Here is a 26,097-nt window from a genome sequence, read left to right as displayed (position 1 = left end):
TTGTCTGAGGTAAATTAATTGCCTAAAATGAATAAACTTGCATGCACATATATCATTAGTATTGTTCTTGTGACTAATACATAGAGATTGATTAAAGACTATATTAATTTTGACTAATTCCAAAATGTGTAGACTGAAAAGCTTTTACTCATTTCTAGTATGTTATAGCATGCCAAAAGTTCAATCAATAACTATTTACGGGTGAAGCTAGAGTGAACTATATATGGTAATTTCATACATTGTACATACATAGCTCATTATCACAATTGAATGCTAATAAGAATTAGCTTTCATAAATTTTGTTAAGTCATGAAGTCAATATGCACTTCTATCAACAGGTCTGACTAAACATGCATATCTCAGCATTGGGTGTTGTATTGTCACGTTATGTCAGTAAGTTTCAAAGTTTACACCACATAACTTCTCCCTTTTTCCATAAATATGAATAATTTGAAGTGCTTTGCCTCATGCATCTCAAAATAAATAATTTTCAATCAAAAATGGAATAGTCACAAGGGCTATTCTTACACATAAAACAGTATTTACAAAGCAGAGTATGTGTTTGCTACTCTGTGATTTGTATAAGCCTCTTTGGTGGTCTTACAGTGCGACCACTTCTAGTGGTGTATACACCTGGTTTGTCAGGGGTGTTCTTACACTGGCTTTTCTAGGGTGTCAAAATTTCAGGGGTGGGAGCAAAGTGGACCCGCATTTTTGTGGTACCGAGATCTCTCAGGTCACTACGGTTTCTGCGCAGTGTGTGCCCATTGGGGGTCTGTACCAGGTAGGAGTTTGGTTCGGCACATACGTCCTTCACGACCACCGGTGTCCAGAGTCCTGTTCTGCTGTCCCTCATAGTAGCTCGTTGCCCTATCTCTAGGCTCTGCAGCTTCCTTGTACCGCGTACGTCATGGTTTTCTTTCTGCTTGGATTGACGGTCACAAAGCATCTGGCGGATCTCATCGTTGTCTGGTATGTTACCACGGTTCAGAGTGTCTTTCACAGGAAGTGCACTGACTTCCTCCTGTACAGTATTTCTGCAGGTGGCGGAAGCCTGCTATCTATGGGGGTATTGCGGATGGTGTTTGATTGTGTCGCTTGAATTCTATGTTAATATGTTTTTGCCTACACGCTGTACTATCCCCAAACTGGGAATTGTTTGTGCTTCATTTACGTCCACATATATCATTCTTTTGCAACCTTGCCAATTGACATGCCTTCATATACTTTATGTTCTGCGTTATGGCTAATCGACTCAACGCAGCATTTGACTCCCTTGATGACGATGAACTCTTTGATTTGTTAAGACGCTCGCCTACAGAATCAAGAAGTCAGATCAATTCACGTTCTTCCGCACTTTTTGAAAACCTCGTTGCCAATAATGTTAATTTTTCTTCTAATGATTTGTTTAATGGATTTGACTTTGAACATGATTCCACTTTAATCTCCTCCAAATATGTTACGGTTGATCAATTTAAAGATTTTGTGAAAGATTTTTCAGAAAGTATATTTTCTATAGTACATTTGAATATTAGGAGTATGAATAAGCATTTTGATGAATTACAGGTATTGTTAGATAATCAAAACAAACAACAAATATCTGTTATAGGTTTAACAGAAACATGGTTATCATCTGATATTAATTTACCGTATGCATTGAATGGTTATGATTTGATTGTAAATAATAGAGTGAATAGGACCGGCGGCGGGGTTGCGATTTATTTATCTAATGAATTTGATTTTGATACTTGTGATGATTTAAATATAATGAATGATATAATAGAGTCTTTGTTTGTTGAAATTTCCATCCCTCAAAGTAAAAATATTATAGTTGGTGTTGTTTATAGAACCCCAAATTCCAGTTCTAAAGATTTCTTAGATAGTATTACAAATTTATTAAAAAGCCCTCGTTTTGTTAATAAATGCATTTATATAATGGGTGACTTTAATATTGATTTGATTAAGAGTGATGATAATACGTCACAAGAATTTCTTGAATTATTTTTGTCATCCTCTTTTTTGCCATTAATTTCCAAACCTACACGTGTTACAAATCATTCTGCCACCCTCCTTGATAATATTTTTACTAATTCTTTACAAGTTTTGAGTTCTTCTATAATTTTGTCCGATATGACCGATCACTTTCCAATTGTAACATGCTGTGATCTTAAACATTCGGTTAATAAGTCTTATTTTCCTTCATTTAGACGTAGAGCCACACCAGAAAATTTAGCTAGTCTTGATGCTTGTTTAGATAGGGTTGATTGGTCAAGTGTTTGTGATACTGATGATGTTAATGTATCATTTGATAATTTTATGGAGATAATCAATAAGCATTTAGATGATTATATTCCTAAATTAAAAGATAAGTCAGTAAATTATAAAACAACACCTAAACTTCCATGGATTTCGAAATCTCTCCTCCGTTCAATTAACAGGAAAAATAGGTTGTATTATAGATTCAAAATGAAAAAAACTGAGGAGTCAAAAAATAAATATACATCATATAAGAATATTTTGATTAAGGTCATACGATCTGAAAAGCGGAAATATTATACCATTCAGATAGAAAAATATAAACATGACGTGAAGAATACATGGAAGATATTAAAGCAGGCCATGAATATATCAAAAAAGAAATATGATATTACAAAAATAAGATTTGATAATAAAATTGTTGAAGATCCTGGTGATATAGCAAATATTTTTAATTCTTATTTTTCAATGATTGGAGAGAATCTGGCAAAAAAAGTACCGCAGTCCGATACGCATTTTGCAAAATTTTTAGGTCAATCCAATCCCAGTTCTATTTTCTTAGCTCCAACTACGAAATATGAAATAATAGACATTGTTACTGCAATGAATGATAAACGAAGTGCCGGTTATGATGATATAAGTAATTTTATCATAAAGGGAATCATATTTTCTATTGCTGATCCACTTTCTCATATTTTTAATAAATCCATAATACATGGTGTTTTTCCTGATTGTATGAAAATTGCTAAGGTGTGTCCTTTATTCAAAAAAGGAGACAGTTTTGATATAAGTAATTATAGACCTATTTCTCTACTTTCATCCCTATCTAAGGTTTTGGAAAAATTGATATTTACAAGAACCATTAAATTTCTTAATTATTATAATGTTTTTACGAATTCTCAATTTGGGTTTCGTCAAAAACATAGCACCATTCATGCTCTTTTGAAGTTTATTGATAACGCCGCACATACTATAGATGACCATTCCCATCTTGTTGGTATCTTCCTGGACTTCTCCAAGGCCTTCGATACAATTAATCACGAAATTTTACTTCATAAATTGTCTCATTATGGTATACGAGGGAAGGCCTTGGAGTGGTTCAGGAGTTACCTGCAAAACCGAAAACAATATGTATCTTTGAACGAGCACAGCTCTAGTCTTGAAGTTATTAAATGTGGCGTCCCTCAGGGTAGTATATTAGGACCTTTACTTTTCATCATTTACATAAATGATTTTTGTAGATCATCTGATATACTTTCTTTTATACTTTTTGCCGATGATACAAATATTTTTTTCTCCCACCAAAATCCAATTACTCTTGTCGATACTGTTAATTCTGAATTAAAAAAAGTGACTCAATGGATAAGAGCCAATAAGCTATCACTGAATCTTCAGAAAACTAACTATATGTTATTCAGTAAGTCTATAGAAGTTTTACGCACAGATATCATCTTTGATGACGTTCACTTAGAGCGTGTATCTCATACAAAGTTTCTCGGTATTACAGTGGACGATAAACTTTCGTGGAAGCCTCATATTATTAATATTAGTAAAATAATTTCGCGTAATATTGGTATTATTAATAGACTTAAATCTCATATCCCGTTGTCTTCTTTGCTGACGTTGTATTTTTCATTAATATTACCTTATTTAAATTATGGAATCTTAGCATGGGGTAGTGCCCATCAAACTTTATTAGATAGATTATTGTTATTACAAAAAAAAGCACTTCGTATCATTTGTGGCGTTTCTCCATGTTCCCATGCAGATCCATTATTTGTTAGATATAAGATATTAAAAATCAAAGATTTGTTTTTCTTTCAGCTGGGACAGTTTATGTTTAATTATAACACAAATGCACTTCCCAGCATTTTTGATTCAATGTTTCCACGGAATCAATCTTTTCATAATTATCCCACCAGGCGATCAAATGAGTTTCATTTACCCCTTCTGAGAACATTATTGGCTCAAAATACATTTATATACACTGGCCCTAGATTTTGGAATTCTTTAAGTTGTGATATAAAAAATTCTTTATCTTTGAATTCGTTTAAGCGTAAGTTAAAATTTTTTTTGTTGAATTCATATTAAGATATATACGATTTATTACTTAGCTGGTCTTTACAGCCTAAGGGTTCATCGTCAATCATTGATTTCATCATTGTGTATTTTTACATTATCTTATTTGTATAAACATTGCTCGGCTGATCGAGCTGAAACACCTCAATTCCTTCTTCTGATCCCGATGTTCAGCGTGTTGGCTTTTCCTTTCATTTCCTTTTTCTTTCTCTCCTTTCTTTCCATTATTCTTTTGTGTTTTATTACTGTCATGGTATACCCTACTGTAAAGTCATGTAATGTCTTGTGTTTCTACTGTCTTGTTCTCTCCTGTCTTTGTTAAAAAAAAAAAAGTTTAATGTATTCACAAGAATCCTTTGAGTGGTTCACAATTTACAAGCATGCTTTTCAGTGAACCTCTCAGTTCTTTCTCTTTTTTTTCCTCCAAACATAACTTTGTATTTTGCCGGTATGCATGTATAATTTCGTATTTGTTAACCATTATCTACCATGTAAAGTCGAATACATGCCTATGTTATATCTTCTGATACATTTCGTGTTATGTTTGACGAAAAAGAAAGAAGGAATGAAATAAATGAAATGAAATGAAATGAAATGGAGAGCATGGCTAGAAACTCGTCTTGGCCGCCTTCTCTAGCTTTGGTCAGGGTTGCTTTCACAGTTTGTAATGCTCTCTCCACTTGACCATTACTTCTGGGATAGTGTGGGCTAGAGGTGACATGTGTGAATCCCCAGGATTGGCTGATCTCTTGTATTCCTCACTAGAGAATCGTGGCACATTGTCACTTATCACTTTCTCTGGGATTCCATGCTCACTGAATATTGCCTTTGTCAGGCGGATTACAGCCACACTTAATTAAGTACCGGGCAGGTAATTTCCTAACGAACGGCATCTTAGAGAAGTAGTCCACGATGATCAAGTATTCGTCGTTACGGAAGTGAAACAGGTCAGTACCGACAACTTTCCAAGGGCCTTGGGGAACCTCATGGTTTGTGAGTGGTTCCGCAGACTGTCTTCTTTGGTGTGCTTGGCATTGAGTGCAGGAGCGAGTCATATTCTCCACATCTTTGTCTATGCCAGGCCAGAATACACACGAACGTGCATATGCCTGCGACTTGACTATGCCTTGATGTCCAATGTGGATTTTCTCTAGGACCTCCTTCCTCATCCGTGGGGGTATGAAGATCCGGTCTCCCTTCATGAGAATGCCATCTTCGAAAGAGAAGGAGTCTCTGCACTTAAAGACCAAAAATTCCTGATCTCCTTGGGTAGATCCCGTGCGTGTTCAGGCCATCCTTCTATCACTTTTGTGACAAGCAAACTCATGGTCTTGTCTTGCAGGATCTGCTCTTTGATTTCTTGGAGCCTTGTGTCAGAGCAGTGTATGACATGGATTGTCTCCTCTATGTCCAGGGTCTGTCCTGAGATTGGGCTCAATCTCGAAAGTGCATCAGCAAGTAGCATCGTGCTTCCTAGTGGACATCATACGGTTGAAGCCATAGCATCATCCTTTGGAGTCTTGGTGGGGTGTCAGCAAGATTCTTGTGTTGGATGTTCTCCAAAGGTTTATGATCTGACTCGACAGTAAACCTAGATCCAAACACATATGTGTGGAAACGTGTGCATCCGAAGACTACTGCTAGTAGTTCACGTTCAATGTTGGCGTACCGTTGCTCGGTGGGGGACAATGCTTTGCTCGTGAAGGCAACAGGCATGTTGTCCTGAAGGAGGGCAGCTCCTAGGCCTTTCTGTGATGCGTCTACTTGGATGACTGTCGGCTTCAATGGGTCGAAGTATGTCAGTTGTAAGCTCTTCAACTTTCTTTTTGAGAGTCTCGAAGGCCATCTGGTGCGAACTTGACCACTGCCATTCTCTGTCTTTGCGGGTGAGATCCCGAAGGTCTGCTGTCAGATCTGCTAAGTGGGGAAAGAATGGTGAAAGGTACTGTACCATTCCGAGGAATTGTTGTAGCTCCTTCACATTCTGAGGGGGAGACAGTGCCTTGATGCTGGCCACTTTCTCAGGATCAGGGTGGATGCCATTTGCATCATAGTAGCACCCAAAGAACTTGACAGAGGCGATCTTGATGTCACACTTGTCACGGTTGAACACTAGTCCGTATTCGCGTGCTCTCTGCATGAGTCTATGCAGGTTGTTGTCGTGCTCCACTTCGGAGGAGCCAAAGACTACACAATGCCATCAGCGATTCCTATGACATCAGGACATCCTTCCAAGATCACGTCCATCTTTGCCTGGAATATATATTGCGTCACATTCAGCCCGAAGGGAAGTCTCTTGAAACAGTATCGTCCAAGTGGAGAGTTGAATGTGGTTAGGAGACTGGATTCATTGTCCAGGACGATACTTCAGTACCCATGACGGGCGTCAAGTTTGCTGAAGACCCTTGCTCCGCTCATCTTGAAGGTGATCTCTTCAAGTGTAGGTGTCTTGTGATGGGTCCTTCTGCATGCCCTGTTTAAGTCATTGGGGTCAAGACAAACACGAAGCTTTCCGTTGGATTTACGGCTCAGGGCTATTGAGGATACCCAATCAGTAGGCTCTGTGACTTTTCTGATAACTCCAAGTTCCTCCATCCTGTTGAGTTCTCCTTGGAGTTCCTCCTTCAAGTGGATGGAGAGTCTTCTTGGGGAGTGAATGACCGGCTGTGCATCGTCTTGTAGATCAATGTGAAATTCACCAGGGAATTTGCTGATGCCTTCAAACCTGTCTGGATACCTTGTCTGTAGGTCCTTGGTATTCCTTACAGGTGCCTGTGTTGATGCCTACACAGCGCAATTTAGTGTTACCAGTTCCATCTCCCTTGAACTGGGTAGACCAAGGAGTGCTGGTCCCGTAGTATCAACCACAAAGAATGTAGTTTTGTGCCACTTCCCATTCTTGTATCTACACGATAGGTTCACTGTCCCGTGCTGGGGAATCTCTGCACCATTGTACGCTAAGAGCAGCGGCGTACCGACGGGGGTGTTTTGGGTGTTCAAACACCCCCCTTTGCCAAAATGGGGGTGTTTGACGTGTTCAAACACCTCCCTTGGGCAAAAGGCTCCCCCTGGGCGTGGCACACTCTAGCTCTGCACCCCACCCCCTGGGCGTGGCACACCTAGTTGATGGGTTGTAAACAAGAGTATCTTGTTTAAACTCCACCCCCTGGATGTGGCACATGATGCTGTGTCTTGTCCTGTCGAGTGTTTGTGTGTTTTAAGAAATCAATATTTTTCAATATCATTTTGTACAGTCTTGTTTACTATGTGATATATATGGGACACGCCACGCAGTCACACCAACACACACTATTTTGATATCATTTTGTATACTGTGATGTATACAGATTGAATTGGATGTCACATTTCACACCTTCACAACACTCCCGAAATTACAAGACTGAATAAATGAATTCTATTTTCCATTTCATTTCGTATGCCAGAGTATATAAGATTAATATGTCAAAAAGTGCAGAGTGTACAGACCCCAGGGGGTGTGCTGTTACAGTGCTGACTGCGTCGGCACTGTGACAGCACACCCCCTGTGGTCTGTACACTCTGCACTTTTGACATTTATCTTACATACTCTGCCTACAAAATGAGATGGATGTCACATTTTAATCTGGGCACTCTGAAAACAAAGACAAAACAGGTTCTGGAAGTAACTTTATTTTCATTTCGTAACTTTATTTCATCTTTATTGCAATCAACTGTACAATATATCTAAAAGAAGTCCATAAAGCAAAATGCATTTCCACTAAAGATTTGATGCTTGACCAGGTCTTGATATCGAGCGATTTTCAAGTCTTTTAAGATGAAGCTGTCGTTATTAGAGGGTAAGTCATGTTATTCAGCTAAATGTCTCGAGGCAATGGGGAATACTGTTATAGGACATGCATCACAAAGCACGCCGCCAGCTATTTTGTTGGTTTCTTGGTAAGAGAATTAAAACCAAAAGAAGGGTCTAAATTCATTTATTGGAGAGCCTCCATTCAGTCTTATGGTTTTAGATATTAGTAGATTTATATCGTCTGTCAGGAAATACCAAAATGGATTGTGTATCTATCTAAATATTATCTAACCTTACTTGATGTACAAATGATTTCAACAGCAGTTCCACCCGAAAGTATATACAATTAAAAGCGAAACTTGTTCGCAGTCATTTCACTTCTAAGATCATTCAGATTTTATCATAAAGGAGTAAAGTTATCTGGGATGAAGCAAAGAAACAGCCAGTCCCCAAAAAGACAGCCAAGTCACTTAATAAAAACTTTAGATGCATTACCCGGGATCGCAAAAGTCGTCCTTACTGTGCTGACCAGTGTGAAGTATATACAGGAGGGAAGACCCCGGCCGTCGAAGATGGCTCTATGGTCAGCTCTAGTAATGGGTTGTTTGACTCTTGAGCGTGGATTAGTCTCGTTGATCGTAGGCCCCACTAAGGCAGTGGGATGCTCGGCATTCTGGGTCGTAGACTGGACAAGTAACCTGTAGAAGTCTTAACTGGAGACATAAAAGCATGATATCGATCATAAACTTTTCCGCAATCTACATCTCACTACACTGATCAAAATCGGTACAGTGTGTATTACTTTTAACTTTTTTTTTTTTAGTTTTAGTTTTTCAAATAAAAAGAAAACCAAACGGAAGTCGAGGATATAGATGATATGGTGGCACATGGCATGTAGTAGCAGCGCAATTTTCTATATTTTCTGTCCCAAATTTGGAATTAAAAAACCAAAGGCAATGAGAGATTAGAGCCAATATATTATCACCGTTTAAAACCGTATTCTGCTATTTAATGTCCACTTGAGCTAACTGCTAAATTCTATAAATGGTTACGGAACCTGTACAAGAGATAAAAGAGATAAAGTGGCATATTGGACACGCCCTTTACCGTAACACAAGACAGTGACACAATACATATTTCAAGCATAGATTTAAAAGGTACAGACTAAACTACTTATGGCCCATTCGTGGCGGGTACGGGTGGACTTGTCTGCTGCCGGGGATGGCTCCGTGGTCGGTCCAGCAGGTGTCCGAGCTTGGATTGGTCTCACTGGCTGCACGTCCCCCGCCATAAAGGCTGTTGGGACACTCGGCATGTTGGGCTTGTCGACTAGCATTCACCTTTGATACGACAGGCATAGAGATATGAGTAACCAGTTAATACAGTTTCCACACAAACAATATTACGTAACATGACAAGTTGTAAACATAAAAAAGCATTGGATGCACGCATTGTGTGTAGTTTTTTCCTCACTAAGACCATAGATCTATAATTATAGTCTACAGATATTTCGTGAAGCAAATAAATAGATAGATAAATAAATAAAGGGCTAAATGTGTTTTACTTATATTTGCTTTGAATACCGGTACAAAGGAGCCAAAGTAGACAGCTGCCCAACTCCCGGGAGAGATGATGTCCACGAAACGGCCGTGTGGTCCTCCCCGCTCTTCACCGGCATGATGTCGGATGCCTTGCTGCAGGGAAAAATGACTCGTTCCTCAGCATGCACGACTCCTCCATGAAGCAAAGACTCTCCTCCAGTGATGATACAGGCTGGTCTCTATCCACGCTGTCCCCTTTAATACTTTTCACCAGAGAGGTGTTCCCACCTTCCTGTTTTCACTGAATCTACCCCCTAGGCCAATGACAGGAGTAAAAACTCTCTTCAACGCCCGTATGAGAAAATCCCTTGTTTTCATTGGTTCTCACAAAATCAGCAGTTTCTCAATATATCATGTCACGCGACCCAAAGTGGGTGCGGTTAACATTCCTAGTCAAGGGATTCCAATCATAAGTCTAATTTTATCCAAATGCATGCGGTTCCTTGCCAACTGATGTTATGTGGGGCAAACTATACTAGGAACAATACAAAAGGAGCAAAATGTCCACTGACTGCCCTATTGACAAAATACCGTGTCTTCATTGGTGCTGCGAACAAAATCAGCTGTTTCTTAGGCTGGGTTCACTTAGAAGTATACGGTATACGGTATTCGCTATTCGTTATTCGCTATTCGCTATACGGTACGCTATTCGAGCATGGCTGGTCACATCTAGGTAGCACGCGTGTCCTACTTTAAAGGGGATGGCTATATAGTAACTGATCAGTGGGAATCAGCGGGAATGATGGGGGGTGATTGTTCCAGTCCTTGTGGGATTCATTTAAGATTACATTATATATCTATTGTTGTGTGAACGTTTGCTTCAGAATGGTCTCATATTCAAGTAATGTGCAGTTTAATGTTAACGGCCAGTTCACGATCGCCCCGTCACTGTACAGGCATGCTAACCTGGAAACATTAAACTGCACATTTTTTTTTTTTTTTGTTATATGAGACCATTCTGAAGCAAACAATTTTCACACAACAATAGATATATAATGTACTCTTAAATGAATCCCACAAGGATAGGAACAATCATCCCCCAGCATTCCCACTGATTCCCACTGATCAGTTACTAGCCATCCGCTTTAATATTCTTTTGGCCCCGTCACGTCGACCCAGTGCACCATCACCCGCAGCATCAACTCCCTATCCCATGCAGAGAGGATTTCTTCCTCCTATAATACACAACCATCCCAGCAATCTTATTAACAGTTTCTAAACTGAGATTACATTGGAACGTACCAGTTTTGTTACAAGAAAGCTATAAATTGAGTATATGAGTAAAAAAAAAAATTATTTTTTAATTTATTTAATAACATTATATTTAATCATGATACACAACACTGCATCAGAATATCAGTCTACATGCTCATCTTTGCTAAAGGGCAAATCCCGACCAAAATTTTCATCATTTCATAAACGAGAGATGGTATACGCTGCACGAAAATCGAACAAGCACGATTCCCACTATACTATACTATACGCAGCTGTGTTTATCAGTTGATGAACAGAGTTTATCGGAAAAACTGTGTTTATCAGTTGATAAACAGAGTTTTTCCGATAAACTCTGTTTTTCTCTGATAAACAGTTTTTCTTGAAAAACAATGTTTATCAGTCGATAAACACAGTTTTTCTTATTAACTGTGTTTATCACTTGATAAACTCAGTTTCAACTGATAAACACAGTTTTTCTGATAAACTCTGTTTATCACTTGATAAACTGAGTTTATCAACTGACAAGCACAGTTTTTCTGATAAACTCTGTTTATCACTTGATAAACTCAGTTTTTCTTGAAAAACAATGTTTATCAGTTGATAAACACAGTTTTTCTGATAAACTGTGTTTATCAGTGAAAAACAGAGTTTATCGACTTTTTACACAAACGGCTTGCCATAGGTGTCATTTTCCAATATTTGTATCAAATCGATATACGTGGTTTTTACATAGGATAGCGTTGTGTCTTGGAGTTTGCGTTAAGTTTGCATTAATTAGTATTTCGGCTTTGAATGATCGATCATCAAAATCCGTATTTCTGTGCCTCATTCTGTTCTACATTTTCTGAATTTTGAAAGCAAAATAAGATACAAACGACATTTGTTTGGTAACATAAAAAAAATGAATTTACCTATTTAATGATATTTACATAAAATGATTTTTCCAAGTTTTTGTTGACTGTTGAGGTGAGATGCTTGAAGTACTAGATACTGAAATAAACGTGATGTTAGTCATTCTTCGATAGGATTTTTTTTTTTTGTTTCAAACAATATTTTATTTCGATTCCATCATCCATCCTTGATTACAATTGAACATTCAGTTGTTGTTGCTAGCTGCGTGACATTTCAAACATATTACAAAATATTACAAAGTAATTCTTAGGACTGTCATTGTGTCAATTTCTGATTATTCTACTATACACAAATAATACACAGTAACTGCTTCACAAATATAATTATCCCCGCAATAATTACAAAGTCAATTTTTGATAATGGGTCAGCAAAACCAATATGTATTTACAATACACAATACAAAATATACTCACGTAACTGCGTTCATATACTAGTACCCGTCAAAGCAGTAATTATTAGATAATGATATGAATTATCGGGTCAACAAAAAGCCTTACATAACCTATGTACACATGGATACATACAAAAGCTTTACAAATGTATACATGATCAATGTCTGTATATAATCCATACCTCTAAAACATTACCCCCTCCATCTTCGCTCACCCGAATCACCTCATCAAAACTTCCTCCTCCAGGCATACTCCAGGTATACCTCACTCCAGCATAAATATTTAAGCACACACACACACGCACACACGCACACACAAACACAGAACCTGTTCACCAATCAACCACACAACAAACATGCAACAAAAAGAGAGAGAGAAAAAACACACACACAAACGGTAGCAATATAATAGGCTAGATGTGGAGTATTAAAGAAGGATGGATTTACTTGATCGCCTCAGTCTGTTTCGAGACGACTACTCGCAAGTGGCCTAGGAAGAGCCAGGTCCAGGTGATGCTGTAATTCAGCCTAATTTTCACCGCTAGCGATTAGTATTAGTTTGCACAAATTAGTAATTTGCGTTGGTTTGCATTAATCAGTCCCACAGTCTTTTTTATGAATACTTAAAGCCAAGTAGTGATAATTCATCCTTGTTTTTTGACCAACTTCTGTATTTGAAATCACTAAATTTGTATCCTCGCTTAAGTCATCGAAGTCAAGTGGGTCGGATGATATTGCCCCTCGGGTTGTCAAGGAATGCATTCATTTTTTTTTTTTTTTTTTTTTTTTGCTGAGCCATTGTGATATTTTCAACAAATCATTGTCGCAAGGAACTGTGCCTAACAAGCCTAAGGTAGCTAAAATAGTTCCTGTGTATAAAAAAGATAATAATAAGAATCTGATTAATTACAGACCTATAGCGCTTTTACCAATTTTTTCTAAGATTTTGGAGAAAATAGTCTACAAGCGTTTAAACGATTTTCTATTGAAAAGAGATGTTCTGATTCCACAACAGTTTGGTTTTCGTACACATTTTTCTACTAGCATGGGCCTTTTCAACTTGTTGGATACTATCATAAAATCATTTGATGATGGACATTATTGCCTTGGAATTTTTCTAGATTTGTCAAAGGCATTTGACACCATAGACCACAACATCCTTTTGAGTATACTTGAACACTATGGAGTACGAGGAACAGCATTATTATGGTTTAAAAGCTACTTGCTTAACCACTCACAACATGTAGTGATTGATGGTGTCAAATCGCAATCTGGTTCCATTCAGTATGGTGTGCCACAGGGGTCAGTGCTTGATCCTTTTTTAATTATTTTTAATATATATATATATATATATATATATATATATATATATATAATTATTTTTAATATATATCAATGATATCATTAACTCATCAAAAATATTTTCATATTCACTATTTGCTGACGACACTAGTTTACTACTCTCTAATAAAAACATTGCTACTCTGATGACGGTTACAAATGCTGAAATGTAAAAATTATTTGCTTGGTTTTGTTGTAATAAGCTATTGCTAAATGTTCAAAAGACTAAATGTATTGTATTTCAATCTAGAGGTAAAATTATTCCGAATGATATTGATACTTTAAACATCGGGGGACACAATGTTGTCCTTAGCGAACATGTTCAATTCCTAATTGGAGTTGTATTATCGATGAGCATCTGACTTGGAAACCCCATCTAGAATCTGTTTGCACCAAGGTTTCTCGAAGTGTTGGTGTGGTATATTGCCAGAGAGGATTTTAAGAACTTTATACAATAGCATTGTTCTTCCTTACCTGACTTATTGCAATGTTGCATGGGGCAATGCGTTTAAGACCCACATTGATAAATTGAAAGTATTACAAAAGAAAGTAATAAGGCTTGTCACCAATTCCAACTTCCGACAGCCGAGTAAGCCATTATTCCTTCAGTTGAAGTTACTACCAAATGATGAATTAGTATCGTTTCATTGTTTGGTTTTTGTGTTTAAACTTCAGTCTTGTCCACAATTCTGCCAGTTGAAAGGATTATTTGCCCTTAACTCACGGATTCATAATTGCAACACACGTCAAGGAAACCTCTTCCATTGTCCTCATGTAAGGACTACTTTGTTTCCTTCTTTCCGGACTATAGATATTGGAACTAACTACCTGTTGACATTAGGAACAGTACAACATTTTCTAGGTTCAAAGTTCAGTGTAAAAAATATCTATTAGACAACATGAAATGAATTTGTTAAACTACATGTTAAACATTTACCGGTATTTGATATGAGATTGGCCAGCCTACTTTAGTTTTGAGTGCTCTGTGTGGTGTGGTTGTGTATGGGGGTGTGAGGGTGTGGGTGTGTGTGTATGTGTTAGTGTGTTTATGGTCTCCTTTATGTAGGTTTATTTGTTGCCATTGTATAATATACATTATGATTGTTCTGATATACATCGTATACTTGCCATGTCGTAGTGTTAGTGTATGTGTGAACTCCCGTGGTACCTTGGTCTGTTGTCGGTGGTTTCAATGACTGATCTGAATGTTCACTCAACTGATTTGGAATGTCACTTAACGTGCTGCTGAGTCCCAACTTATTTGTACCTTGCATAGGGCCCCACTCACAAGCCTTGCTTCTTTCGGGGTCCTAAAAAACCATGTAAATTTTTGTATCAGCCATTTGTGTTATCTTGTTATTTATGTTTGGTTTTTGAATAAAATTGAATTGAATTGAATACTAGTTTGCATGAGTTTGCGTCAGTTTGCACAGTTTGCATTAGTTTGCGTCAATTCACAGTACTAAGTAGGACTGTGACGTCGCTAGTCATTCTAAATACATGGTTCGATAGGATGGATTTACTTGATCGATATCGTTCTACTAGTAGTGCATAATGGGTAGAGACTGGAATTCGAGACATGCTACACAAGCTAGCTGTTACGTACGCTCCGTTACGGTCTTCTGCATGCTGACGAGGAAAAATGGATGTTGCAAGGGAAAAAGAGCAGCTTCTTTCAATTAAAGGTTGGTTAACGTACTGTAACGCAAATGAGTCGTGGCCGAATTGTCATGATTCGAGGGAATCTAAAGAGTGAAGTTGATGCTACGCGCCCCTCGAACCATGTCATGTATGACGTGTGCTGTGCAATGTCTGTGCATGTGCTGTGGGTGGGTGTGTGCGCGCGTCATATGTAACACTACAGTAGTCCCATTCATCTCATTACGCGTTTGTCATTTTGACCATTTTGTATTTCTGAAATACCACACTAAATAAGTGACTAACTTCTTAGACGCACTAGAACGTACACTGTATAGACAAGAATAATTGTAATGTTTTAAAAAGGCTTGTAAAAAAGGCTTGTTAAAGGTAAATTACCCCCTTTTTATATTAAATTTACCCCATGAACATAGAGTCGCTAGTCGGGGCACCAGTTAGCAGTTAGCTTAACTATAGTCGATAGTAATAGCCCGACCAGACACTGTTACGCTATGCGAAAACAGCTTCTGACGAGCACGGCATGCAGCCTCGAAGTGAGGAACCTCAACACAACTACAAAACTTAGGAACATGTATACTTTTCTCCTTTAAACAGAATACTTTACTCACGTTAAATGCATGTTTCTATTGCAGAAGAATAGTTCGCCACACTGGGTCCATGGATATGGAGACGAGACCACTTGCGATAAGTCCGTGGAACAAATAAATGACACTTTCTGGCGCAATTCCTGACCGTCAGGCTTCGTCGTTGCAGGATTCAAAATGGCGCCTTGACTTATGCGCATGCGTGACCGGATGTGCTCCAGAGCGAGCGCGTGTGCGTTGAAAGTGTCGAACAAACCTTGGCGTCTGCTACACAATAACCGTTAACCGTGGTATGGAGCTCAATGTTCCTCGCCCGACCAGACGCCAGCCGCCGCCAAGCCCAGTACAGTTTATAGCTGTATACTAGTAACCGTGCGTACGCTGCTTGAGTGTAGCAGCACGGTCGACAGCGCGACCTTTTGAAAGGGCATTCACATCACGTGACCACCCGATATCTAAGCTTGGCCTGGCGTGAAAGATTGTGTACGGTGTGGACATGCTGGATATGATGATCAATTTGGGTAAGTTTCATTACGTACATTTGAATATATATAGCATCAGATGTAGAGTAAATATTGAAGAGTATACTCGATGAGTTTGAGGTGACAAAAATGATCGTAAGTATCAAAAGTCAAAGATATCGTGATACGATTACGTTGCTCTCCTAGTGTTTGGTGGTCGCGCGCGTACAGCCCTGTCGCGACATACCATGTACAGCGACTGGGCTGTGTATAGTTAAACTATACACAGCCCAGTCGCTGTACATGGTACGTCGCGACAGGGCTGTACGAGTGCGACCACCAACCACTAGGAGAGCGACGTAATCGTATCACGATAGCTTTGACTTTTGATACTTACGATCATTTTTGTCACCTCAAACTCATCGAGTATACTCTTCAATATTTACTCTACATCTGATGCTATCAGTATTCAAATGTACGTAATGAAACTTACCGAAATTGATCATCATATCCAGCATGTCCACACCGTACACAATCTTTCACGCCAGGCCAAGTTTAGATATCGGGTGGTCACGTGATGTGAATGCCCTTTCAAAAGGTCGCGCTGTCGACCGTGCTGCTACACTCAAGCAGCGTACGCACGGTTACTAGTATACAAATGATGCACAGGATAGAGTGTGTTAGTGAAGGTGCGGCGCGCTCGAGAGTATTGACAATGGTGCGACATGCACGAGGCGCAGCCGAGTGCATGTTTACAACCGTTGTCAATACTCGAGAGTGCGCCGCACCTTCACTAACGCCACGAAATAATCCTGTGCATCATTTGTTTTATAAAATGGGTCGAAAACTAACAGCATTATTCACGTACCTTTGTGGGTCAATACCAGTCAGCTACATGTAGCACTCGCTCAAAAGTCAAGATGTCCGAAGATGTTCGTCCCAAACATTTACGCACGTCGCACTCGGAAATCCCGCACATAAGTAATGTACGTACGTATAGAGTTTATACGTACGCCACGTACTGTTATGCACAAGAAAGGCCGCCAGCTGTTGTGGCGGCCCGCGGCCCGAACTAGAAGTTGTTTACAGGATTGACAGCGCGTATAGTAGCGCGTGACGCACTTGTAACAACTGATTGAGTGCGCACTGCTAGTGTAAACATTGTGACGTACGTCAGGCCAGGGAGGTGGAAGAGAGACTCTTCTTAGTGCATACCTGAAGAAATTAATGCACGCACACGTGACTCATCTCAGCGCTTCCAATTGGCTACATTCTTGAACCCATTTTATAATATACAGCTATAAACTGTACTGGGCTTGGCGGCGGCTGGCGTCTGGTCGGGCGAGGAACATTGAGCTCCCTCCATACCACGGTTATTGTGTACCAGACGCCAAGGTTTGTTCGACACTTTCAACGCACACGCGCTCGCTCTGGAGCACATCCGGTCACGCATGCGCATAAGTCAAGGCGCCATTTTGAATCCTGCAACGACGAAGCCCGACGGTCAGGAATTGCGCCAGAAAGTGTCATTTATTTGTTCCACGGATTTATCGCAAGTGGTCTCCATGGACCCAGTGTGGCGAACTATTCTTCTGTAATAGAAACATGCATTTAACGTGAGTAAAGTATTCTGTTTAAAGGAGAAAAGTATACATAATCCTAAGTTTTGTAGTTGTGTTGAGGTTCCTCACTTCGAGGCTGCATGCCGTGCTCGTCAGACGCTGTTTTCGCATAGCGTAACAGTGTCTGGTCGGGCTACAGTTAGCTGAGTGACAGTGTTTGCTGCAGGGGTCCAGTTTGCGGCACCCCTAGGAATATCTAACCATATCTTCAAAAGTAGAAGGTTTTTTTTTTTTTTTTTTCTAAATTGTTTTATTTGAAGAGCAACTGAAGAGCTTTCTTTTGATACCAGAATCATGAAATAACTCGGATGGTGGCCTTCATAATTCTAATTTAAACTGTCTGTGTCACACTGTCTTTAAAAAAGTATGACTTTCAACGTGTCGTTAAGATTTTGTTCTGTTGCTAGGCAACCACCATCATCCCTTGGTTGTATCTTTATACTAAATCTTACTATGAAAAGAGGCCTGGCATGGTAAGGATTCCTCGTGTAACTGTGTGAAATATTCTAAAGTTCATTTCCTTTGTCAGTTGATTTTGAGGATTGCAACAGTGACCAAAATGTCAGGGATGGGTCTGGTTTGCGGCACCCTATGGGATTTACACACATAGCGCTATTTTACATGTCAAAATGGGTGAAAATTGATGAAATACATGTGGTCTTGAAAAACTATGAAATCATGAAGGATAGAGATAACGAATCCAAATAAAGTGTTCTAACAAGCTGAAAACTAGTGGATCATCAAAAATATTTGGGTTTTGCAAAATTTTAATGTTTGAAGAAATCAGGGGACATTTTTGTGTGGGGTGCTGTAACTGGACCCCCCTGCCACAAACCGGGTCCTCTTGGTGGTTGCAAATTTTCTGCATAAAATTGATTATTATGACAAGGCCTACAAGGGTAAATGTCCACCATACAAAATTGTGATGCAGTGTCAATGTCAAGAGGCCTTTGGTACCTCTTCCAATAAAAAAAATAAAAAAAAATTAAAAAAAAAATAATTTCTGTTGCCCGTTTCACCAGAATAATTATACTAAATACACTTTAAAAGGCCTTAACCTGCCGCAAACTGGGTCTGCTACTCTATACTGTATTCGGTCACCTACCGGAATTCGGTCACTTATCACTAATCACCAGCCAGTAAGTTCTTCTGTCACAACACATGCAAATCACATCAATTCACATACTTGCACTCATTCATAACAGGAAAGTCCCTTAGTCCCCTCCGAAAATCCGATTCAAAATCCCAAATTTCACCATCAAAAGTGCAGAATCGGCGTGACTTTCCCAAAGCTCGCACGGATTAAGCCCAGTGTTAAGAGTACAGGTCGCCGAAAAAGCACTAAAAATCAAGAAATACGCCATTCTCTTGTGGGATTTTTTGCTTATTGCAAGCTCAGAGTGTGATGGTATCCTCAAAAACGCAAAAGAAAAACAAAATTTCCGTACGTGCCAATGCAGTGACTCCAAAGTACAAAGGTTGAATGCAAGTGCAGATTCCCCAGACCAGTATCCGGTCACCAACGGGCGCCGCAACGTCGCCAATGCAATTTTGCCCAACAAGGTAGTGCGCAGCGCATTTTTCAGCTGCCTTCAACACGCATTGACTTTGAAAGCGCATATTGTGCGACCGAATTCTGATCGCGGTGACCGTATTCTGGGGGATTTTCAAGGTGATATATTTTGGGATTTTGTGAAATTCTGTGAGATATTTGACGACATGAAAATTGAGATTGAAGAAATTTGATATATTTCACATACATTGCTGTAGCTATGATGTACGTACATGTATTATTTTGTTTAACTCTTTATGTGCCATGGTGGTAACCCCTCTGTGCCACGTTATTCTGAGACACGAAAATAGTCATGCTTTGAGAAGGAATCCTGTTTTTCCAATTTGTATAACTTCTAGAAATTTCTGTTAAGCTGGACATATAGTGTGCAACGTTCAAGATGAATGCCAAAATTTGCTTCAAAATAAATTGTATGACAAATCTATTTTTGATTTTTCTTTTGAATGACCAGTTACTATATTACTGTAAAGGCATGACTTTTTCACATAAAACCGTGAGAGAAACTTACACGTAAATCTTGTTGGGAACACCGCTGGATAGTCAAATACCACATAGAATGCAAGCCGTGTGTGAGAGGAACAAAAGCACGAAAAACGCTTTCATCGTACTGTGGGATTAAGCGATTTATCGATCGGTTTGGCGGCTTTGTGTGTTTGAGCAGAATATGCGTAGTTGGCACGCCGTCGACTGAGTCGGACGTGCAAACATGGCACATAAAGAGTTAAACTAGAAATGTCGCTATGGCGACTGGTATGCCTATGCCATCATGCATGATTCTCCTAATAGGTCTAGATAGTACATGTGGACAATGTGTGATTACATTAATTCACAAAATTGGCAAAATATTAAAATGACAAGTTTGTCACGAATGTGTTGAATGTTCACCTTCCTTGACCTACAATGTAGGTTTAATTGGATGAATAGGAGAGCATGTATTTGGGTATTTAAGGACTTTAACTTGACTTTGACCCATTCATATGTTTATGCATTGAATGATTTTCAAGGTATGGAGAAAAAGGTGCAATTTCTGTATTGAATAGTAAATTGTTACCATTTTCATCTGGCCTTTGACCCGAAAATTCATAAGATAATCAGTGTCAGGCAGAACATGCATAAATATGTAGTAAGTTTCAAGATAACTTGAGCCACTTCCGAGATATGGAGGAAAAAGTTAGTTCAGCACTTTCACTTGATCTTTGACCTTTTGACCTTTGAGGCAAAAAAAAAAAAAAAAAAAAAAAAAACTTTCCAGAGAATCTCTATTAGGTTGTACATGCATATACCAAGTGTAAAAAGAAAAATGATCCTGCTGGCATTGCATAAACATGAGGGAAAGAGTAAAATTTTGAAGCGTTGCCCTTGACCTTTGACCCCTGACCTTTGACCCCATGAACCCTAAATTGTCTAGATAATCACTGCCAGTCAGTACATGTATATGTTCCATGAAGATACCTTGAACAATTTCCAAGGTACGGAGAAAAAAAGTGAAGTTTAAATATTTTTACTTGACCTTTGACCTTTGACTTCATGACCCTAAACTTTCACCAGAGAATCTTAATTGGGTAATACATGTATACACTAAGTTTCAAGAAAATATCTTCAGGCGTTGCATAGATAGGTGGAAATAGTGAAATTTTATGTATTTGACCTTGACCTTTTGACCTTTGACCTTGAGTATGTGCACCCAAAAGTTGATAGGCACAACTTCACCCCCTATAAATACACATACATGCCAAGTTTCATTAGAATACCTCAAAATTCATTACGGACGGATGGAAGGGCGGACGGACAACCCGAAAACATAACGCCTCTGGCACCACTTCGTGGCGGAGGCATAAAAATATTGCAGAAAAGCTTAAATGACCGAATACTGGGGGTTTTACCCTAACTGTAACGAACTTGGTCTCTAACTCAGTTCTAACTCTAACCTCTTAACGTCAATTACTGTATATATTAGACCCTGGAACTAGTTGCCACTTGTGTGTATTTCCTATGCACTCCTGGGTTGGTTAACATGATAGGCACTGAATTACTCCTGGGTTGGCGAATTAATGATGGGCACTGAATTAGTTTGGTAAAATACATTTGAATTTTACAAATATATGTGTTTTAATGGAGGAAAAAGGTGAATTAGGAATGTCTTGAGAGCGATGAAAATCCATCGCCCCAGCTGATCTCTGATCGCAGTGTGCGTTTATTTATATGCGATGTGACTGTCTGGCGACTTTAGGTAGTGGTGACTTAATGGTAATCGACGTCACGTTAGTCTAATAAAAAAGCAGTGTATACACCCACATGCGTGTGTCTTTACCACCAAGCCACACGAGTGTGGTTGTAGCCATGGCCCGAGTCGCTGGATACAGCCACACTCGTGTGTTAAACATACATAATTCCACACATACGGAGCAGAGAAGCTGGATATCGCTGTGCGTGTCAAGCACGTGATCAACCACCACACAACCAGCTTGCTCGCAAGGCGACGGAAGTAACCTCATTTTCATACCTTCTAATATTACATGTATTTTCTTACAAATTTTTTTTTTTTTTGCACCATTCTCATCTTATTTGCTTGATACGATGGGTTTAAAATCAATAGCAAAGTTACAGCTGCTGCTAAATTGGGGGACTTCAGAATCAGATTGACATTGCTAGACTGCTATGGTAGGCTTTGGGTGTGAGTGATCACTCAAGCATGTGCCGCTCTGGAAATAACAGGCCTTATTTTCTTTAACTTCTGAATAGCTTAATTTTCTCTAAATGGTTTTAGAATCATTCTTTTTGTCTTTTCTTGTCATTTTTTCGGTCTTGTCACAAATATTAATCTGTTTTATTTTAAGTTTTTCTCTCAAAGATCTTACCGGTACTTCCATTCTGACTCCACAATCGATGTCCAGCAGTGCAGTTTTGCCTCCTGCCCCAGTGTGGCCCTGCTCGCCGGCTGCCTGTGTACGCGCCAGAGAAAATGCACATGTTGCATGTGCTCTGAGCGCAAGGCTCGCGGAGTAAAAAAAAAAAATCAATTGTAGCTTTGCTATTGATTTTAAATCCATCTTATCAAATAAAGAAAATGGGAATAGAGTTTAAAAATGAAAAATAAAGTTTTCTAGGTGATGAGATAATATTAAATGAGGTTAAAGCCCCCGTTCCACTATCACGATTTGGACCCCGATCTGTCCCGATCTAGCAGATCGGGAGAGAGCGGCAAAAGCGTACGGGGATCGGAAGCATCGTAGCAGCAGCGTGTGGAGGTCGGGGTAGGAGCGGGCAGTTTTTCAGATCGGGAAGAAATTTTGAACCGGTTCAAAATTTCTTCCCGATCTCCCCGATCAAAATTGACATATTTTCAATCGTACGGCAAGCGGGGAGAGCGTAGTGACAGCGTAAACGCAGCGGGGAGAGCGTAATGACGGCGTAAACGCAGCGGGATGAGCGTAACAAGGTCTTTCTGAGCGTAGTAACATCGGCACAAGAACGGGAAGTGATTTTAGCTGTAATTTTCGAAGGAGAAGAAGAGATGAAGAAAAGGAAGAGAAGAAAGCAGCGAAGCAGCTACCCAAAAGGCGAAGAAAGAGAGACTGCACGTGATGCTGAAAGAGGAGGAAGAGGACATAGCAGAATTTTGAAGAATATGAAATCATCTACAACTGGAGGAAGACGGACTATAAAAGCAAGGACATCAAGAAAAATCCTTTGAAAAATCAGCACGTCTTTGTTTATACAATGCATTGCTGCAAAAAAAAACGTCAGTTGAGGAGGCTCTTCAAGTTCAAGTTCAAGTTGATTTATTTCACTTCCAACAAACAAATAATAAAAAATACAAAGAAACGCTCATATACACAGACGTCATGAAATCAGTACCACAATGCGATGAACAGAATAACATTGTAAAAGAGATACAGGCAAATTATCAACAGAGATACAAATAGCAGTTACGTCACTGTGGTAAATGCATACAAAATATTGCTGGAAATGGAGGGGACTGCTAAAAAGCAGAGCTTGTAGTATTAGAATGCAGTCCCCTCATAGAGAAAAATATATAATTGCAAAAAACAACAACAACAAATTTCCCTAAGCGGTAGCAAAAAAAAAAAAAAAAAGATAGACAGAGTAATACACACATACATGCACACATACGGACACACATTAACAAACACATGGCGGCTCTCTTATAAGGAAAAAATTGATGAGAGGATAGAAAGATATAGTAATGAAGAAGGTAGTAAGTCCGAGGTGGACAAGGGGGGGGGGGGGGGGAGGAGGGGAGAGGAGAGGGAAATGGTGGGTCATAACCAGGGCACTGGAGGCACAGAAGCACGGGCTCGCTGATGAAGAAAGAGTAGTGAGAATAACGAAGCAACAACAACTTTGAAAATCAAAAGTAAAAAAAGAAGAATGAATCTTCGAGGTCCACAGTATATTTCTTCGGTTCTGCATGCTAATAAGTTGACTGACTGCTGACCCACAGTCGAATCGGGGTACATCGGGGCACATCGGGTACTTTTCAGCTCTCTGAACGGGGTAACAGCGTGATAAGATCGTATAGATCGTTCAGAGCGTAGATACACCGTGCATTGATCGGATAACATCGGCAACATCGCACTAACAGCGTAGCTACATTGTTCTAAAGCGTACCGGCAGCGGCAGAGATCGCAATGACTAATTCCCGATCATCGTAGTAAGAGCGTAGTAAGCACTTGGTAGTCGTAACTGCAGCGTACTGAGAGCGTTCTAACATCGTACTGTGTCCAGATCGGCTCAGGTTTTACCCGATCCTTCCCGACCTGAGAAAATTGTCAAATCGTAGCGAGAACGGCAAAGTGGAACGGGGGCTTAATCTAGGTTCTTAGGGATTTCAATGGCTTTGCTGTGGTACATGGCGTGTTGATGTGGCCACACACAGCATGTTCCCCATATCTAAAGACCCTTGGCGATATCCAGCTTCTCCGTGTGTGTGGATATGTATATTTACACACAAGTGTGGTTGTATCCAGCTACTCGGGCCATGGCTACAACCACACTCGTGTGGCTGGATGGTAAAGACACATGCATGTGGTTGCATATACACTGCCAATAAAAAAAGATCTAACATTAGGTAAAATACTAATGTAAATTGAGGCCTAACCTAACCCCAGGGCGCACCTTCACAGTTTTACTGTTCGGGCTGGTCGCTGTTAGGCCTAACCGTACTAACTTTAGACAGTTAGAGTATTCAACTCGGTTTGCGGCAGGAGTGCCAGGCCAGGGTGCCTATCTCTGGCAGCTGGGCACTTTCATTCATCAATAAAACAGCTAATAATGAATATCATGTGTGCTTTGTCACACTTTAGAACACAAGCAGGGGTTACTCACAAGTGTTATGGAAAGTGACAACTGATTTGGCCTTTTCATCAATGAATGAAATGGCCTCTGCCGCAAATAGGCATCCTGTACATAACCTGCTGCAAAAAGGGTATTTTACTCAATTGTTTTTTATAAAACTCTTGATTGGGCTCATGAAAAAATCATGGTAACCTCAACACATTGATGTCACTATTCTTGTCAGGCTGTTACTAGTGTTAGTGTTACTGGTTACAGGCTACAGCAGTACCCCAGGTTTCCATTAATTGTTCCTTCTTACTGTAACTTATGCATGGATACATGCAGGCACATTTTGCAAGTGTTAGTGAGGGGACACCGTACATCAGTGCATATACTGTACGAGCTGAAATTTTCGCGGTGGTTTTATTTTCGCGAATTTCGCGAATCGCCTTTGAACCGCGAAAATAACAACATGCGAACAGATAAGCACAGTTAGACCTCGCAACCGCGAAATTAACAACACGTGAAAATGTTCTCCTAGTAGCAATTCGCGAAAATATATGTACGCGAAAATTTCAGCTCGTACAGTAGTAAAGTTAACTAAGAGTATGGTGGTCTAGCTAAGTGTAGAGCACTTGTTTGTATTGCAAAATTAGTTGGGGAAGACATGAGGAAGTCTTTCCGATTTCACTTGTCATAGAGAACGTACAAATTGTAGCTGTTGGTGTCAAGGCTCCAAAATATAGTTCTTGTAATATGTGTGCATGAACTGTTGATTATTGCTCCAACATGTATAAGTATGCATAAGAAATGTTTAAAGGGAAGGTAAACCCAAAGAGCAATGTGGATTGAGTGAAAGCAACAACATTAGCAAAGCACATCAGTGAAAGTTTGAGGAAAATCGGACAATCGATACAAAAGTTATGAATTTTTAAAGTTTTGGTGTTTGAACCGCTGGATGAGGAGACTACTAGAGGTTATGACGTATGAGTGGACAGCAATATAAAGAAAATATAAAGGAAAATCAACAAAAATTCACTTTTCTAGCATCATGAAAAGGCACTTGCCTAACCGCTTTCAGAAAGCAGGGGGAATAATTGCTACCCTTAACATATGTCAGCATCAAGTTGATGGAATTTGTGGTTTTCATGAAAAATGAATTTTTGTGAAAATTTCTTTATATAGCCTTTATATTGTTGTCCTCTCATACGTCATAACCTCTAGTAGTCTCCTCATCCAGCAGTTCCAACACCAAAACTTTAAAAATTCATAACTTTTGCATCGATTGTCCGATTTTCTTCAAACTTTCACTGAT

General features: G+C 39.4%; 1 protein-coding gene across 2 annotated transcripts in view; it reads left to right on the top strand.

The window, feature by feature from the left end:
- The first annotated feature begins 15,178 nt into the window (after nucleotides 1-15,178).
- Nucleotides 15,179-26,097, top strand: part of LOC140237272 (trafficking protein particle complex subunit 13-like) — a 42,719-nt gene continuing 31,800 nt past the window's right edge. For both annotated transcript variants that reach the window (XM_072317217.1, XM_072317216.1), the window contains exon 1: nucleotides 15,179-15,270. In XM_072317217.1, coding sequence (XP_072173318.1) covers nucleotides 15,228-15,270 — 43 coding nt within the window. In that variant the 5' untranslated portion in view covers nucleotides 15,179-15,227. The remainder of the gene's footprint in view (nucleotides 15,271-26,097) is intronic.

The sequence above is a fragment of the Diadema setosum genome, chromosome 13 (assembly GCF_964275005.1).
Source record: "Diadema setosum chromosome 13, eeDiaSeto1, whole genome shotgun sequence".
In the NCBI taxonomy this organism is placed as follows: domain Eukaryota; kingdom Metazoa; phylum Echinodermata; class Echinoidea; order Diadematoida; family Diadematidae; genus Diadema; species Diadema setosum.
This window is presented reverse-complemented; position numbering and strand designations above follow the sequence as displayed.